Source organism: Papilio machaon, chromosome 11 (assembly GCF_912999745.1).
Source record: "Papilio machaon chromosome 11, ilPapMach1.1, whole genome shotgun sequence".
NCBI lineage: Eukaryota > Metazoa > Arthropoda > Insecta > Lepidoptera > Papilionidae > Papilio > Papilio machaon.
This window is the reverse complement of record NC_059996.1, coordinates 8,414,069-8,432,501: the sequence shown is the minus strand read 5'-3', so window position 1 is coordinate 8,432,501 and position 18,433 is coordinate 8,414,069. Positions and strand designations below refer to the sequence as shown.

At 35.6% G+C, this 18,433-nt stretch overlaps 1 protein-coding gene across 1 annotated transcript; it reads right to left on the bottom strand.

The window, feature by feature from the left end:
• Positions 1 to 295: 295 nt before the first annotated feature.
• Positions 296 to 3,817, bottom strand: LOC106709718. Its single transcript, XM_014501571.2, has 7 exons — positions 2,938 to 3,817; positions 2,744 to 2,856; positions 2,482 to 2,668; positions 2,341 to 2,400; positions 1,587 to 1,776; positions 988 to 1,168; positions 296 to 736 (listed from the first exon to the last, which is right to left on the bottom strand). The coding sequence occupies exons 1-7, from the start codon at positions 3,776 to 3,778 to the stop codon at positions 695 to 697; spliced, it is 1,614 nt and encodes a 537-aa protein (XP_014357057.2). The 5' UTR covers positions 3,779 to 3,817; the 3' UTR covers positions 296 to 694.
• Positions 3,818 to 18,433: the final 14,616 nt, after the last annotated feature.

Genomic DNA, 18,433 nt, shown 5'->3' with positions numbered 1-18,433 from the left:
AATCTAAATTCATTTGATTCTATATTCTAGATGTATTATACTGGTTCTAAAATACTCATATGACTTAAAGTCATTGAACTAAAAAATATTCGTTGTTTGATATAATTTTTATTTAGTGGATTCTTAAAGTTAACGTAATGGTTAAAATGCATTTATCTTTACATCTAAATTATCTACTAGTTATAGTATTTTATATTCACATATTAAAATCAATATAATATTAAATAAAGAGATCACGAAAATTGAGCACGGCACTCGATCAGCAAGCAGAAAAAAAACTTAGTGACAACTGCCCTCAAACAACTTCGATATCACTTAGATATCAAAAGTAGTATATTTTGTCCGTTGCTTCGAAATGCACGTGCTTCTTCCTGTGCGGCGGCAGAACAACCAACAACCATCAGGCCGGGCTGCCGCGCCTGCCGTTCTTACCTTCCACATTCCCTTCGTCACCCACTTTAACTGGACTTTTCATGTCCTCGTCACTTCTATCACTTGGTTCTTTTATCTCAGGTATCTTAGGTTTGTGCAGGTCTGCAGCAGAGGGTGGCTGCGTGGCCTGGGTAAGGACCTCCTGCACGTGCACGGTGAGGTCGGAGCGCACGAGCTGTGTGAAGGGCAACAACGCACCCGCCACGTCCATCGTGTTGTTGATGTTTCTGTGCCACAGCTCGAGCACCACGCTGCGCCGCTGCTACTTGTACCGCGCCGGGCCCAGCCAACCACAACCGAACACCTATGTCCCCAAAAGTAGTTAGTTGCCACAATGCAAGTCGATAAACTACTGCTGGCACTGTTTCGAGCATACATTAAAATTTCTGGTCTGGCTAAAAATCTTGCCTAAAACAGAATTAGTTTGTTGACAAGTATGATGTAAACTGTGGTATGTTTGTGCTTCAAGATCTCTTTTGTTTAATTAATCGATTAATATAGTTGTAAAGACTTTTTTGGATGAATTTTACTGACGAGTTGATAACTTTAACTTACCTGACATATGACAAGTGTCAACAACAACAAGAAAATCAACAAAATGATTCCCCAGACGACGGCGAGCTGCGCGATGGCGAACACATACAGTGTGCGGTGGCACCACTGGTTGGGCTCAAACAGCGTAGGAGCGTAGTCTGGCCACAGAATGCCCAACGTCCAGTAGTTGCCGAACGCGAACCTTATTTCCATATATACAGAGGTCATCACACATACCTTAGACATTACACACATTCTACATAAACATATTATCTTACTAATATTATAAATGCATATGTTTAGATGGATGGATGGATGTTTGATTGAAGGTATCTCTAGAACGGCTTAACGGATTTCGATGAAAGTTGGCACAGATGTAGATCATAGTCTGGAACATAGGCTATTTTTTTTTAATAAAGCGCGGACGGAGTCGCGGACGACATCTAGTACATGAATAAAATATGAGTTGAAAAAAAAGTGAACGTGTTAGCGTATCTACAAGGGAACTGCAGATTTGTTGCTGGCCTTTAAGAAAGACCTACGCTCGCTTCTTAATTTAGCCTAAGTCACGGAGTGATCTCATTCTACTATGTGATGAGCAGTCCGGCATCGTCACTCACCATCCCATCAGAAAGACAGTGAGGGTGTAAGCCAGGACTCTTTCAGGCACGCTGGCCGGGGAGTTGGAGGTTCTACTGACGAGCTGCGCCCACAGCAGCCAGCAGATACCGGCGCCACCCGCTGCACCCCCCACGATCATGTACACCGGGATGCGCGGCTCCGCGGGGCAGTCTCGAATGTACTGCACACCTGGTGGAAACTTAAGCAATTAAAAATCCGCATTCAATTTAATTAGCTGGTGTATAATCAAAACATGATCCATATTAATTCACTGGATCGATATGTGTACGTTTACTAATACCGCACTTTCATTACTGATCAAAAGTTTGAAAGGAAAGGTTTACATTTTGCATCTTTTTTAATAATTGTGGAATTGGAACAGGTCCAAGTCGTTACAGGCAGCTGCCCAACTTATTTATATACAAATGAAAAGCAATTTAACTTCCATTAAGATAAGAGATGATATTATAAAAGTTATTAGTTGACAATAACAGCGAGAAAATAATAGAATGTGGCACTATTTCAATTTAAAAACTGATATAACTGACTCTATTTATATTTAGAACAAGATTTTTAACAAACAAAATAACGCTATTCGAATATTTGTATAAATTTCATATCGGAGGTTTGTCTTATTTATAACATGGAATCGCACTATTTCTTAAATGGTATCCGTGTAGTATAGATGTTTGGGAGTCACAAACCAAACCTTTAGAAATGAAATATTTCAATTTGTTTTATGAATTATCTTACCCATTATGAGCATAATAACTGGCAACGCAGAAAGTATGGCCAAAAATACTGTCATCAGAACTGCAACAAAAACACATTTAGATAAAACATTAAAAAATAAGAACTGCCTCGCAGATATTTACAGAAATCCAGAATACTCACTAGTTCTATTCATAATTTTAGCTGCTCTGCAAACAAAATCGACAGTACTGGAGGCTTCCATATTTGCATCTTTTAGTTGGTACGCAACTGAACCGTAAGTTGTGAGACCAACACCCAAGCCCATGCCACTTCTCTCGCTGTACTTTGCTTGTTCCCCACAAAGCCGCCTCTGTTCATCGCCGGACACCTAAAATAACATTGATACGTTACGCGTAATATTCACAGTGAAAGAATTATTCATATCTAAAATATTAAATCTTACTTGACTGACAGAACTTGAAGCTCTCCTAGAGCCAGTGTCAGAGAGAGCACCAGTTCCACTGTGTCGGCCGCTCAGTGATGCTCTGTACGGCGATACACTGCGGCCTCTTGTTGCTACAAAATGAAGATGTATGTCTGACCTTGAAGAACAATATACCGAGTGTCATATCTAAGAATATTAACAAAAAAAGTTACCTGCACATTGGCTCTCTTCACTCGGTCTTCTCTCCTTTGATACCAATGGTTCTTGAAATGTTAATGTGAGACTTCCTCTGGGGCTGACTTTAGAGGCGTCCAATTCTCCCGCCACCAAACTTCCTCTGGCACTCCTCTCCGAGGGTGCGATGCTTCCACGTGGGCTTCTCTGACATTCCGGTATCAAAGAGCCGCGAGGAGTTCTAACAAAGTCAGAACACTCGTTACTTTTAAAAGCTGTATCCTGTCCTATATTACCTCTGGGACTCGTTCGTGGACTTGGACCCAATTCTTTCTGGCTGCGCGCTGGATCAATCTGTATACATGCAACCGAATGTCTTGGACTTCTTCCCACGTCGGGGACGAGGGAATTTCTAGGTTGATTCCATGATGTGCCATCTGGTACTAAGCTACGTCGAGGGCTCCGCGCGGTTACATCTGGAGTAATACTGTTCCTTGGACTTCTGTTAAAATCCTGCGGATTGAGACTTAATCTGGAGCCGTATGCTAAATCAACTCCTAAGTTGTTTCTGGTAGGCGCTAGAGTGTTTCTGATTTGTGATGCCGTGTCCGGTACGATAGAATTTCGGGCGGATCTTGTCTCCGGTACGAGAGAGTGTCTCGGACTTCGATGGTACATGTCTAACGCGGCATCGGGCGCTAGACTCGCTCTGGGGCTTCTTTGTGGGATTGGTTCGGTTTCGTCATCAGTTTCTGTGGTAGCCAATGAGGCTCGTCGAGAGGGCTGCGCGGAAGGTCGCGGGGAGCGCGTCTGTGGGGACGTGGCTGCGCTTCTTGACGCTCTCCGCCGCCGAGATGACGATGTCCGGGGCAGCATCATGACATTTTCATTACCTCATGTAGTTAATTACAGCTCTACTTTTCGTATAACCTGAAATATCTGTAACAAACCAAATATGTACAAACTGATAAGTACACTACAGTAACAATGTGGGTAACGAATGTAATAATAATATAAAAGGTGACATTAATAAATTCATACAGAAACATAAAATTACTTGTTGATTACCCGTATACATTATCCGTAATTTGTTTTTTTTTTTTGCTTTTTCTTCACCAAAAGTCGCGGCGCCTGACGGAATGTTTTAGCGGCTGCGTGAGATCACGAAATAACATTCGGAACATAATCCGCCTCCCTCTGTTCCCTGTTACCCGAATCCCGCCCACGGCACAAATTATATTGCTCGCGAATCTGTTACGTTTTGTGTACGAGATAATTATATCTAGCTTAACATTATACAACGTGAATTATAATTTGAGATATCACTAAGTAAATGTTTCATTATTTCTTGGTACTTTTCAAATTATATTATGTTGCCCTAATTTTAATTGAATTGGAAATTGTTACCGATGTTTACTGCGAATTACTTTCACTAAAAGATAAAAAGGGACATTGTTCTAGTACTGAATCGTACCATTTATCTTTTTTAAATTACTGATGTACGTATTCGCAGCCTTACGATAGTTAAATTCGAAGGTCAGAGCGATCACGCAACTATCAACAAAGTTGTATCGCCAACTGCCAAAAACACGTTTTGCGTTTTCTAAATTACTCCCTTGATAAAATCCCTACGAAATAAAAGCTCGTGATAAAAATCTACGATTGATTGCGTAACAATACATAGCTGTAAGTCACTTAATAAAATGATAATGAGTAAATTGTGCTTAAATTTACAAGTTTATTTATATTATTTATTTATTCATAAAATGTTGTTAACTTTGGGATGTAATGATACATAACATCACAGGTCAGTAGCACACATCCGCGAAAGCGAAGCGAAATCGAAGCTACACATTTTAATCTTGTAATTTCCTTTGACACTTTTGCCATGTAATAGCTTTTAAAATCCAAAATTACGATTTTACAATATTTCAAATACGTCAATAATCAAGTCATGGCAACATTCTTTTAAAACATATAACTACATAATTTTATACAGAACAAAGAAGTGCATTCTAAATGCAATTGCAATCAATGTGTGTGTGTGCACCTCTTTTTTATATGTAGGTATATATATCTTTCCGATGCTGAAAGCGTTTGATTGGCGCTTTGTTAACTGGGTCAGAACTATAAAGTGAGCTGCTGTACAACTAATAAAAATTATATTAGCTTTTGAGAAAATGAACGGTTTTAATGACGGAATGTTTAAACAATAAACTTTATGAGATCTTCTCGATTTGCATAATGTCTTTCATAACTTTACGAATTTATAGTAAACCAGTGTTATATCCTTACAAATGTTATTTTGCTTTATTCTCTTACCGACTTAACCTTAACCTCTATAAGAAAATAACAAATTTACCAAAACCGGCCACCGGAATCAAGCCGGGAAGGTTTAACATCGCCCTGTCCTAGATATAAAAAACGAGCTTCAAATACAAACGGTGAAAAAGAATTTCCCCTTACACAGGCAAAACTAAACCTCGTTTTGATAGTATTTAAGTTCAAACTTGCATAAAGGCTTGTAGATAAGCTATCTATACCTATATGTCTGTTCGTATATACGAAAGGTTATGTCGGGCGTTTTCTTTGACAAAATCCATTATCTAGAACATCGTTAATATGTAACGACGTCGCTCACGACAAAAACAACAAGAATGTTTTTGTTTTCCTTCACAATAACGGAACAATGAAGCAGTCCTTTTCATAGATTTCGGCACAAACGAAACTTAACTCTTTTATGATACTTCAAACGAACTTTGACTATAGAAAAATGGACTAGGAAAAGAGTCGCCGTTGTTCTAAATAAATTCAGCCACTTTTCGCCAAGGCAAGGTGACACGTAAAATTGAAACTGACTCAAAAACTTACACACATACTTGTACACAAAGTGAGCACACAAGCAAGTAAGTTTAGAACTTATTGTTCGTTTTTATTTAACGGTGCGGAATGTGCTCACTTGAGAGATCCTGTCTCTTAAAAGTCAAAGTCGACGATCAACACCGATTGAAATGAAGAAACATTACCGGGTGTACCCGTCGGGCCGATTGCCCTACCAATCAATCGAACCAATGAAATACACCCACATTGCCAGCTTTTAAGAAGAACTACGCTCAACTACTCGATATACTTTCGTATACTTACAGTCGTACAACTTTTTAATACAAATAAAAAAAATACAAATGACAATGTCATTACTAAACAAAATAGTCACAACATGTACAGATTTAATGATAAAATAGATTCAATTCATTTGACTATCAAACGTCGAAGCCGCCAGGGAGGACATCGCCGTTCATTTTGAATAGCTGATTTAATTATTAACGCATTTGAAATGGAAATTGATTGAGGCCAGACATGTTGACCGCAAGCTAAACTACTACGTGAAGTTAGACCGGAGCAGAATTAACTATCACATGAAATTATACACGAGTGGTCGCTCTGGGAATCAAAGGAGATGCAGAAATGAGCTACCTGGCGCACGCCACTAACGCGATCTAGTCAAAGCCGGAATAAATATTTAATGAATTGAAATTAGCAAACTGTTTGCATACCAAAAGGTTTTCTTGTTATTATTTGTGTTTTATTTAATGCGTTTGAACAATATATTTCCCCACAGTAAAATTCATGGCGGTACTTAAACACAACAAACGATGATAAAAGTGTTTATACGTGACAAATTCCGGGTAGAGCGTGGGACGGTTCGTTGGAAAAAATATTGCCTTAATGTTTAATATTGTATTACAAATGGATGTTATATTTAGAAGATTCTCGTAGATTTAAAAAAAGAACCGACCTTTGTTTTTTATTCTAATCCAATTTTTTTTAGGCACTTTTAGTTTTAATCTGAAATTAAAATAGATAAAAAACCAAGAACAGTATAAATTCATATCTCTTATTTGCGTCAACATATCAAGTAATATTTTATTGAGACTGTGAGTGTTAAATAAAATTTTGAACTTATTTTAGTTGAAAATTAAATTAAATTAAATAAATACACTGTCCATTTATATATAGCTCAGCCTTTACAATACACTAATCAAAATCTTATCTTAATAGTCAAATCTGTGTAAAAAGCAGTTCCAAGTCTCCTAGGAAATTGTTAAGATAGAAGCACTCGCCTCGCAGTAGACATAAAATATTTTACTAAATGTATTTTTAAACATAAATAATAAATGAATATGTAAAAATATCTTGACTACCTTTTACATATTCAAGATAAATTCAGAATGAAACAATCAGTTTTATGTGTTAACTGAACTTTTTTTTAAATATGTATTCTCAGACAAACTGAAAAAGAACTAAATGTTTAATGCCTTTTATTTATATTAAAACCAACTGTACCATTGTCATCAGCTATGTAAAACATAGCCTGGAAGAAGACATAGGCTACTTTTTTATAACTTTTTTTTTTTTAATTCCGTACGGAGTTGCAGGCCACAGCTAGTAGAAAATATTGAGAAAACTTTATAAACTTCACAACTAGTTTAGGCAAAAAAATTCACCGGGACGACGATATATTAAAATCAACAAAACCTTTTTAGATAACGAGATGAAATTTTTTTAATCCACTGTATAACCTTATTATTTTGGTAAAAAATGGGATTGGTACTGAAGTATAAATGAATACAGTTATTGTACTTCTTTATGAGACTTATCATATCCTCCATCTGGATAGTTAACATTAGATTTGGTGCAACTAACTTTGTTCTAGCCAAACAATCGTTGAAACACACTTGAAATTTTCCTCAATTTAGTTATACCATGTATTACATTACATACAATTTAAAATTAAACACAAATTTTAAATAAATAAACACAAATGTAACTACAGTAAAAAACATAGCTCAATATGCCAATATTAACAGTTGCAACAGTCAATTTTATTTTCCTTTATCAGAGACTGTATAAGGGATGTAGTAAATTTTCTGCGCTATCATACTGCACGCTGTAATTTCGTTCCCTGATGGGCGAATTAGGCAGAGAGAGGGCGGTTTATTAAACGAAAGTACATCTCGCTATATTTATTCATTTAAATACCAATTCTGTAATTAATTAAAACTTAATAATCTGTAATTTCGCTAAAAGAGCGAAATGACTCTGACTCTGATAGACATCTGTTAAAAGTTTGCAGGTGCGTTGCACCTTTCTTTTTAGAAACAGAAAAGGACTAAAAAACTGGTCTCCGGGAACCACACTCATGACTGAAACGCAGAATGTCTTTTGTACAGTCATGCTATTGCAGAGGTTGATCCGGACATTCGGACTCTACCATTGTTTGATATAGACCAAACCTGTAAACTGAAGATGTCGTATCTGAAGATGTCGAAGAGCTAGTGAAAATTTGAACATAGTGCCTTTTGCAATATATAAATTCAACATTAAATAAATACAAGTTCAAGCGACTTTACACACTTTGTTACTTAGGTAAAAGCAAGAGAGGTAAATACTTATTTTAGTACACAAAAAACTCTCGGGTGAGGTTCGAATCCAGGACAAATGGAGCTATTGTTCAAGTCTGAACCATAACCTTACTAGGTGTTTGTTATTTTTAAGGTTCTTTTTTAAACCAAACTTAATTAATACTACTAAGTTTTATTTAAAAAAATTAGATGTTTTTGAAGTTGTATTGAATTCGTTTGAAATTAGAGGATAACACATATTAACTTACCAAATTATTCACTAAATCAATAGAATCACATAATCGTCGTACTAATTAAAGTTATTTCAATTTATGAACAACTGTTTCCTAAAAAATTGTTTTTACAATTTATACAAGTTTAAAAAACTTTTCAACACAACAAACTCATTTAGATTTAGTTCTAATTCGTAGTATTTTAGTTTCGTTGAAATCGGCACTTTGTAAAATTATTTACGAAGCTATAACTTGCGTAGACATCCGCTACGGTCGCGGCGAGCTTTCTTACTGACGCGTAGCGCTTGCTACGGGCGGACAACAAACGTATCTACGAGTATATACACGTTATCAACTCATTTATTTAATACTATTAAATAATCTAAATTACTACTTAATAATTAAATCCAGAGGTAGTTAAATTCAGAAATAATCTAAATTCTTTGATTTTAAATGCGACTTTATGAAACTATGACAATATTTCCATTTGTGAGCCTCAGCCGTATGACTAAAATACTGTGATGACTTGTATCTATGATATATATAATTAATATTAAACTTTTAGTACACCTTTCTTTTCTAAATTAAATCATTTTTTAAATACAACATATTTTCTTGAAAGAAGTTTTTTTTGAGTTGTAACCGCAAAATGTGTATAGGTTTGAAGCACTAATAAGATTTGCTAACATTAATCGGATTACTTTTTGTTTTATAACCTAAATGCGTATCGTTTTGTATTCTGAAGGGTTTTGGGAAAAATAACACGGATTGAGTAATATAATTGAGATTTATTATGGAACACATCTGACTTACATGGTAGAAAAAAGCAAAGAGAAAGAGTGGCAGCAATAGACACATAGATTATGCACCGGATAAACATTCATCGATTAATCGATACAAATATCATAGAGTATAATTAATTACAAATTGATTGGTTTATATAATTTCCAACACCTGCCCTTAAACTAAACAATTTGTAAACCAAGATGAGAAATACAATTACTATGTTTATCCTTACTTAAACATTTTGTCAAAACATCTGCAGGCATATATTCAGTAGCCAAATATTCTAATTTAACAATTTTATCTTTCACAATTTGTTTTACATAATGATGTCTTATATCTATGTGCTTACTTCGACTATGATTAATCTGACTATTACAAATTTTCTGTGCTGACTGACTATCATTATACAAAGTTACTGATAAATATGTACCTAAACATTCATGAACAAAACTTCTAATAAATTGAGCCTCCTTAGCTCCTTCGCACAGTGCCATGTACTCTGCCTCTGTGCTAGACAATGCCACAGTCCTTTGTTTACGGCTCTCCCATGAAACAGCGGAGTTACCTATCTTAAAGACATAACCAGTGTAAGAACGCCGGTCTAGCTGGTTAGATGCCCAATCTGCATCTACATATCCAGTAACACATAATGAAGACTTTTCATATACTATTTTATAATCTATAGTTCCCTTTAAATATCTTAAGACTCGCTTTGCTGCTTTCCAATGTGTATCCGAGTGACAATTATTGAACTGGCTCAATAAGCTTGCTGCATGTGCTATGTCAGGTCTTGTACAAACGGCAATATACATAATACATCCAACGAGGCTTCTATATTTAGAATCTAATTCGGTTTGATCTCCCTTTTCTAGTTTAAGACCACATTCCAAGGGTGTACTCACAGGCTTGCAATCAGCCATATTAAATTGCTCCAATACTTTTTCTATGTATCTTCTCTGATCAAGAGTAATTTTATTTTCTTGTTGATTCAAACGCATTCCCAATACATGTGTAGCTCGGCCAAGGTCTTTCATTTCAAATTTTTTCATTAATTCCTCTTTCAGTTTTTTCTTTGCTAATGAATCCTTGCTGAAAATGAGAATATCATCAACATACAGAGCTAATATAATGAGATTATCAGGGGCATCTGATCTAATATAGACACAAGGTTCACTGAGTGTTTTTCTAAACTGAAGGTCTGTTAGGGCGCTATCAATTTTATCATACCAGGCCTTTGATGCCTGCTTGAGTCCATATATTGCTTTATTCAGTTTGAATACATAGTTTTCTTTACCTTTTACTTTATATCCATCTGGCTGTACCATATAGACAGTCTCCCGCAAATCCCCATTCAGAAAGGCTGTCTTGACATCCATATGGTCAATATATAAGTCTAAATTGACTGCTAAGGCAATTAACGTACGTATAGTTGAGTATCGTACTACAGGTGAGTAGGTTTCCTTGTAATCAATCCCATATTCCTGTGTAAACCCTTTAGCTACAAGGCGCGCTTTATAATGAAGTAACTCACCTTCTGATCCAAGCTTCTTCTTGAAGACCCATTTACATTTTACAGCTTTCTTTCCGGCAGGTAGTAATGTAAGATTCCAAGCTTTATTCTTTTCAAATGATTTATATTCATCTGCAATGGCTTTCCTCCAGTGCTCAGCATCAGGACCAGACAGTGCATCTTGAATTGTTTGTGGTTCTCCATTGTGACATGCTGTCATCGCTACTGCAATGCTTACAGTGTCATCAGAATCACTTGATTGTTGCAAAGTCATGTCAGGATTCCAGGTGACATCATCAGGGTCATCAATGAAGCTACAACCAGAAGCACTTGTATCAGCACTGTTGGAATCAGATGATTCAATCACAGACGTTGGATTGACTTGATCATTAATATCATTACTATTTAAATCATCTTCATTACTACTTATGTTTAATTCACAATCAGAAGTTCTATTTCCTTTATTTAACACTAAATTTTTATACATTTTTCCTTCTAAGAATTGTACATCCCTGGATTTAATGCATTTAGAAGGATTTTCTGGATCAATTAACCTGTATCCTTTTGATTCACTACAGTATCCAACAAATATATATTGTTTACATTTTGCATCTAATTTCTTGCGTTTTTCATTAGGAATCATTGCATATGCAACACAGCCAAATGTTCTTAAATTAGATAAATTGACTTTATTACCTGACCATTTTTCCTCTGGTGTGGTGCCCCTCACCGCTTTGCTTGGTGATTTGTTTTTGATATAAATAGCAGTATTCAATGCCTCTGCCCAGAACCTTCGGTCCAATCCAGCTTCCTGCAACATGCATCGTCCCGCCTCTATAATTGTGCGATTGGCCCGCTCTGCCACACCATTTTGTTGTGGTGAGTATGGGACAGTCGTCTGATGCTTGATGCCATGTTCCTGTAGAAATAACTGAAAATCTTTATTGACGTACTCACGACCATTGTCTGTTCGCAGCATTTTAATTTTTAAATTGGTTTGATTTTCCACAAATTTTTTGAAAATCTTGAATACAGGCAATACTTCGCTTTTATTTCTAATAAAGTAACCAAATGTCATCCTTGTATAGTCATCAATAAATGTTAATAGATATTTAGCACCACTAAATGAATTAACTGACATTGGCCCACACAGGTCAGAATGTATAAGACCTAGCTTCTCAGTCGCTCTAGTATAAGACTGCTTTGGGAATGGTAATCTACTTTGTTTTCCTTTTAAACAAGCTACACAGGGAGTATAATCGCTAACAGTGTAATTAATACCACTTGCCATACCTTGACGGAGCAGTTCCATACTTCTCCTATTCAGATGTCCGAGCCTGCGATGCCACAGCTCCTGTGATGGTTTTATCTCACATAAATTTACAGTTTCAGCATGTTGATTGCTTTTACATTGGATTTCAGGCTGAACAATACTCACTGAATGTTGAGTTGCAGTATCCAATTGGTAGACACCATTGATCCTTGAAGCGCTGGCAACTGGGATTTTGTTGCAATAAATGTTACATTTGTTGCTGTCAAATTGCACCTCCAGTCCTTTTGAAGCCATTTTTCCAACTGAAATTAAGTTTGTTGACAGTCCAGGCACATAAATAACCTCAATTAACTTAGTAGGTTGAGTGTGTCCTTCGAGTAGTATTTCAACATCACCATGTCCCTCGCTATACATTTTATTATTGTTGGCCACTGTCACTAACTTGGGAGTATGCACACTGTAGTTTTGCAGTAAACTTTTGTTATTTGTCATATGACAAGTTGCTCCGGAGTCAATGTACCATGCATTAGAGTTTATGTCAACAGACAACGCTGTCAATAATGTTCCATTCCAGGCCTTTTCATACTTATCACATCTCTTCTCCTTTTTATTTATTTTGGTTGGACAGTTTTTGGCATAGTGATTAGGTTTTTTACATATAAAACATCTTACCTTTGAAAAATTTCTCTTTTCATTCTTTACGCGATTTGTAAACAATGCATTTTCTTCACATTTCTCGAAATCTCTGCGTAGATTTTCTTGTAATAATTTGCCCTTTACTATTTCACTGCATAATTTGATGTTTGAATTTTCTAATGCCATGATGAGCGGATCATAATCCGGCGGTAAGCCACTCAATATTACCACAGACAGAAAATCATCGTCCAATGGAGCGTTTATATCTCGTAGTTGTTGATCTAACTCCGTGATCTTCAAGAGATACGCTTCCATGTTTTCAAACTGTTCCAATTTCAATCCGAATAATGTGCGTAACAGACCTAGGCGTCTACATAGCCCTTTGTCTTCATATGCCTTCTTGAGATTATTCCATGCTTCAAACCCGGTGGTTGCATTTCGCACGTGTGCAAAAGATGATGGATGTACCATTAAACATATTTTCGCAAGTGCACGTAGTTGTTTGCGACCGTCCGTGACTTTGGGAACTCCATGCGCCGACTCTTCGATGCAATCCCATAAATCCTCGTGGACCAGATACATTCGCATCAAAAATTTCCAATTGACATAATTAGAAATCCCACTGAGCTTTTCAAAATTTGCAGCTATTCCGGAACTATTTGCCGTAGATGTAGATAATGCCGACGACGCGTCCAATGGCGTTGCAGACCTATCTTTCGGCATCTCGTTTTTTGAAATTTAACTAATTTGGCAATTAAACTATATGACGCACATTTATTTATTGTGTTTTCTGGGCCCATAACCTGAAGGGTTTTGGGAAAAATAACACGGATTGAGTAATATAATTGAGATTTATTATGGAACACATCTGACTTACATGGTAGAAAAAAGCAAAGAGAAAGAGTGGCAGCAATAGACACATAGATTATGCACCGGATAAACATTCATCGATTAATCGATACAAATATCATAGAGTATAATTAATTACAAATTGATTGGTTTATATAATTTCCAACATATTCTGTTTAAGAAACCGTAAACTACGAGATTAGAATTCACCGCTCTGAAATAAAATTCTACTCATGTACTTCGTTAATCTTAAATAAATAAGTTTAGTTTTTCTGCAATCAGCTGGTTATTTTGGAAGTCTATAATTTGACTAAGTTATTTTAAAAATTAAAAGAAAAAAAAATATCTTTGTAAAACACACAGTACTTTTTCGCAGATAACCTAAAACGCAATATAAGTATATTTCTATGTTTGGAGCAAATCGAGAACATCCTCAGATTTAGCCAATTACGCTAACCTCAATCGCAGATCACAGATACTGGGTCAAGTGTTTGCTGAAAACTTTTCATGAGCAGTTCCGCGAAAACTACTACAAATTCAATTTATTTATGAAATCCATAGAATTCAGACATTTGATATTTTAATTAGAAAATGTAAGCAGTCTTTAAAGTGAATAAGAAATTAAGTAATATTTCTTACATGAAATGTCTTAATTGAAATCTATGAACTAACGAAAATTCAATAAAATCAAAAAAATTGCGTAAATATAAAATAAAAATGTTAAACAAATTAATAAATAAAAATTACACTTATCTTTACTTTACTTAAAATAAATTAGTTTTATAAGCCTTTAATTTTAAATGCAATTTATTCTTTAAGAAGTTTTATATCATACTAGCTGTCGCCCGAGACTCTGTCCGCGAGGAATTAAATAAAAATTTTATAAGTAGCATACATGTTCTTCCATACTATGTTCTACATCTGTGACAAATTTGATCAAGATCCGTTCAGCCGTTCCGGAGATACCTTCAAAGAAACATCCATTCATCCATCCATCCCTATAAACATTCTCATTTATATTAGTAAGATGAAAAGCCTTGTAATTTTGTAAACATGTTTATAATTTAATAACTAATTAGCATTTTATCTTAACTTCTATGTATCTTCTTTGAAAACTTTTATTTACAATCCATTAACGTTTCATAACGGGTCCATTGTATACACTACCATAATGGTCTTTGTTTAAGAGTGCCTCGGGACAACGATTCCTAAGACACACGTTTTTACAACGAACGTGACATTTATGTACGTGAAAGCAATATAAATATAAATTCGCAGAAAGAATTCTCTGTTTGTTTTTCTACGTAGAGGTATCACTTCCTTACATCAGACAGTTGTGGCGTTTATTTTTGCTTAAATTACCAATGAAAAAAAATAACAAAAAATATATTCACATTTCCAAATATTACGAATTTTATATCAAAATATACCTGAATAAAATATTCAAAGATCCGAGTTTCACTTTTTGACAACTTTTACTTTTAAAGTCTATTAATTGCCGTAAAATAGCCATTTAAATATAGAGCAGTGACAAAAATATCTGTTTCTATTTGAGGAGACATGTAAATAGCCCTAAAAAGCAATCATCAGAAATACATTAGCCCACTTACAGGCATCACTTGTTGGTTTGTGTCTGTCGCAATGAACAAAAAAGCGGCTTTGGTATATTCTCAAAAATGTTATTTATTTAATTGTATTATTTTATTCTTTCCTAAATTAATACAATGATGTATCGCATGTTCCGAATAGGTAATGAATAATCAATTATTTTGCAAAACGAATCTTGATTTATTTAAATTGAGTTGTATCTGGCGTTACAGTCGATACGAGGCAGATAATAAAATGCGTAAATCATTACAAAGCGGCTGATAGGGGGCGCTACGAGCGCGGGGGACGGGGGTAGGGGGAGAAAACGTCCTACTACGACGAATAACGTCCTCGCACGATCGAGACAATCTGAATTCTAAACAACCAGACAATAATTTTTAATATAACTGCGTTTGGTTATAGTTTACTCTTAGTGTAGATTTTACTTACTAAATCTACGCTAACAGACGTTTAATTGTACTTATTATGCGTTTCTTTTGTAATACATATTTGTATAGTGCAGTTTATAACAAAGCGTTTATGTGCAAAGCTTTTGTCAGGCATTGTCTTACGTGTATAATGGCCACTCGGCAGTTAGTCTTACAAATGTACTGAATTTTTACGACTGAGACCATTCTTTTTGGGTGGTAGCGTTCTTAATGGCGGAAGAATTTGTTAATTTTTATTTTTCAAAATTAAAATAAAACGTAAGTTATAACTTATAGTTACTTAAATTCTTACTGAATTCTAAAGGGATATTGAATTATACATCTCCACCTAAGCGTAAATTGCCGATTCCTTTTTCAAATATTTGCGAGTGCAATGTTTGATGCAATTTCCCGAAAAAAAAACATTAATATCGTTGGCATCGACAATATTGGATATCCATTCACGTTGTATATCCAACACGTATCCAAACACAGCATGATTTTTATTCCATCGAGAATCCATTAAAGTTTATTTGATCATAAAACTTGTACATGATATATTTATTACACGTTCTAGTTGTAAAACACCTGTACAAAAATAATCGCAATATATATTACATTACATTACATTGAGCGTAATTTGAATTGAAATGGACTTGGAAAGTTTTCTTCTATTTTGTAAGACCCTCATTTTTCAAAGTGCGTGTCCTAAAAGCCTGTAGAGGACAGCGCAACTTTTTCACGTAAGATGGCGCCGTTACTCACCTTTATCATACAGTTTATACGAACACTTTTTAGGAAATAAATAAATCGTTCATCGCTGCCTACAGAGATTTCTGCGCCTTAAATAGGGAACTACAACACCATAAACCGATCTAAAAAAAAAATTATATATTTGGACATAATAAATTGAGTTAAAAGGGAGGAATTTATGCGTATAATTAGTAGATATTATATCTAACTTTTTAAAGTTAAAAAAGAAGGAATTATTGATGAATTGGTTCGTCTATTCGTTTAAGTGTTTTACTCAAATACGTTATTCACGAATAGAAAACAAGCGAATGCATTGTTAAGATTAATAGCGCGTTGCAAAGCGCGAGACGAAGCGGTTTAGGTTTGCAATTTGTTATCCCTTCGGAGGCGAGCTGAGCTCTAAATGTCGGCAGCTGAGTTAAGACTACAATCATTTGTCTACTTCTTTATCTACGATCTTATTTTGTTATTTTACAAGCCAAAGTAAACGAGTAAATTAAGATTGAGTGAAGATATTCTCTAAGTACTTTAGACAAATAGAATAATGTTGTTTTTTTTTTTCAAGTTGGTATATATACAGGGTGTGCCATAGTGAAAGATATTTTAATAGTATACAATTCTAGGTACGAGTAGCTTATTAGTTTGTCCTTCATTTAAGGCCAGCCTGTATAACTTAACATAATATTAAGCTTGTAAGTTTATTATCATTCATACGTATATCTTTTAAACCATTTCAAAGTTTATTTACAGATCAGGACAATTTTTCAGTTATAATATTAAAATTTATAGTATATAAGTATTTTTATATTATATACCAATGCTAAAATATGTGATAAAATCTGCCTGCGTAGCGGTTTAATAGAGCAATTTGTATTCTATTGCATGTCGGATAGTTTTATTGGCTTGGGAGATACTTCTTTCGTACTAATGCTATGTAATACACTTTCCGACGATAACATTTCAAATTGATCTTGTCCGCTGCATAGAAATTATAAAATATCGTAAATCAAAACTCCAAACCATAGAAAAACTTCAAGTTAATATAAAATACGTAAATTACAACATACGAGGGGAGGTCCAAAAGTTCGCGGAATGGAGGGGATGGAGTGGGGATAGGGTAGCTCGCTTAGTGTCATACTAATTGGGCACTCATAATTAGTATATATATAACATTTCAACCCTATAGTGCCATTCGTTTACGAGTACTCGCCTGCTGAACAAGTCAATCCGGAAGCAAACTGCAACTATGGAGAAAATTGAACATCGCGCTGTGATAAAATTCCTTACCAAGCAAGGAAAAAACGTTCAAACCATTTTAAATGAAATGGAAGCCGTTTATGGAGATCAGTGCCCTGGTAAAACAATGGTTTATAAGTGGCATGGTCTTTTTAAACATGGTCGAGATTCAATTGAAGACGACTCTCGCTCTGGGCGGCCAGCTGACGCCACCACATCAGACATCGTCGAAAAAGTCGAAAAACTTGTACTCGAAGACACACGTTTGAAGAAGAAACAATTATCTGCATTTGTTGGAGTATCAGATACAACTATTTTGCGTATCCTGCACGACCACCTGGGCATGACAAAAGTCAGTGCAAGATGGGTGCCGAGAATGCTCACGCCGCTTCAAAAACAGCAGCGCGTCGACGCGTCTAAGCACTTTTTGGAGTTGTGTGGAGACGAGCCCGTGCAGATTTTGGAGCGGATTGTTACTGGAGATGAAACATGGGTTCATCACTTTGAACCTGAGTCCAAACAGGAGTCCATGCAATGGCACAAAAAGGGTACACCACCTCCCAAAAAATTCAAGGTGTCAGAATCGGCGGGAAAGTTGATGGCCACTGTTTTTTGGGATTGTAAGGGAATATTACTCATTGATTATAAAGAAAAAGGTACCACTATAACCGGAGAATACTACGCACTCATATTAGAAAAGTTAAAGGAGTCAATTAAAAAAAAACGTCGAGGAAAATTGGCCAAGGGTGTGTTGCTTTTGCAAGACAACGCGCCGGTTCACAAGAGCCGAGTTGCCATGGCTGCTCTGCACACACATGGGTTCGAACCACTTGTTCACCCA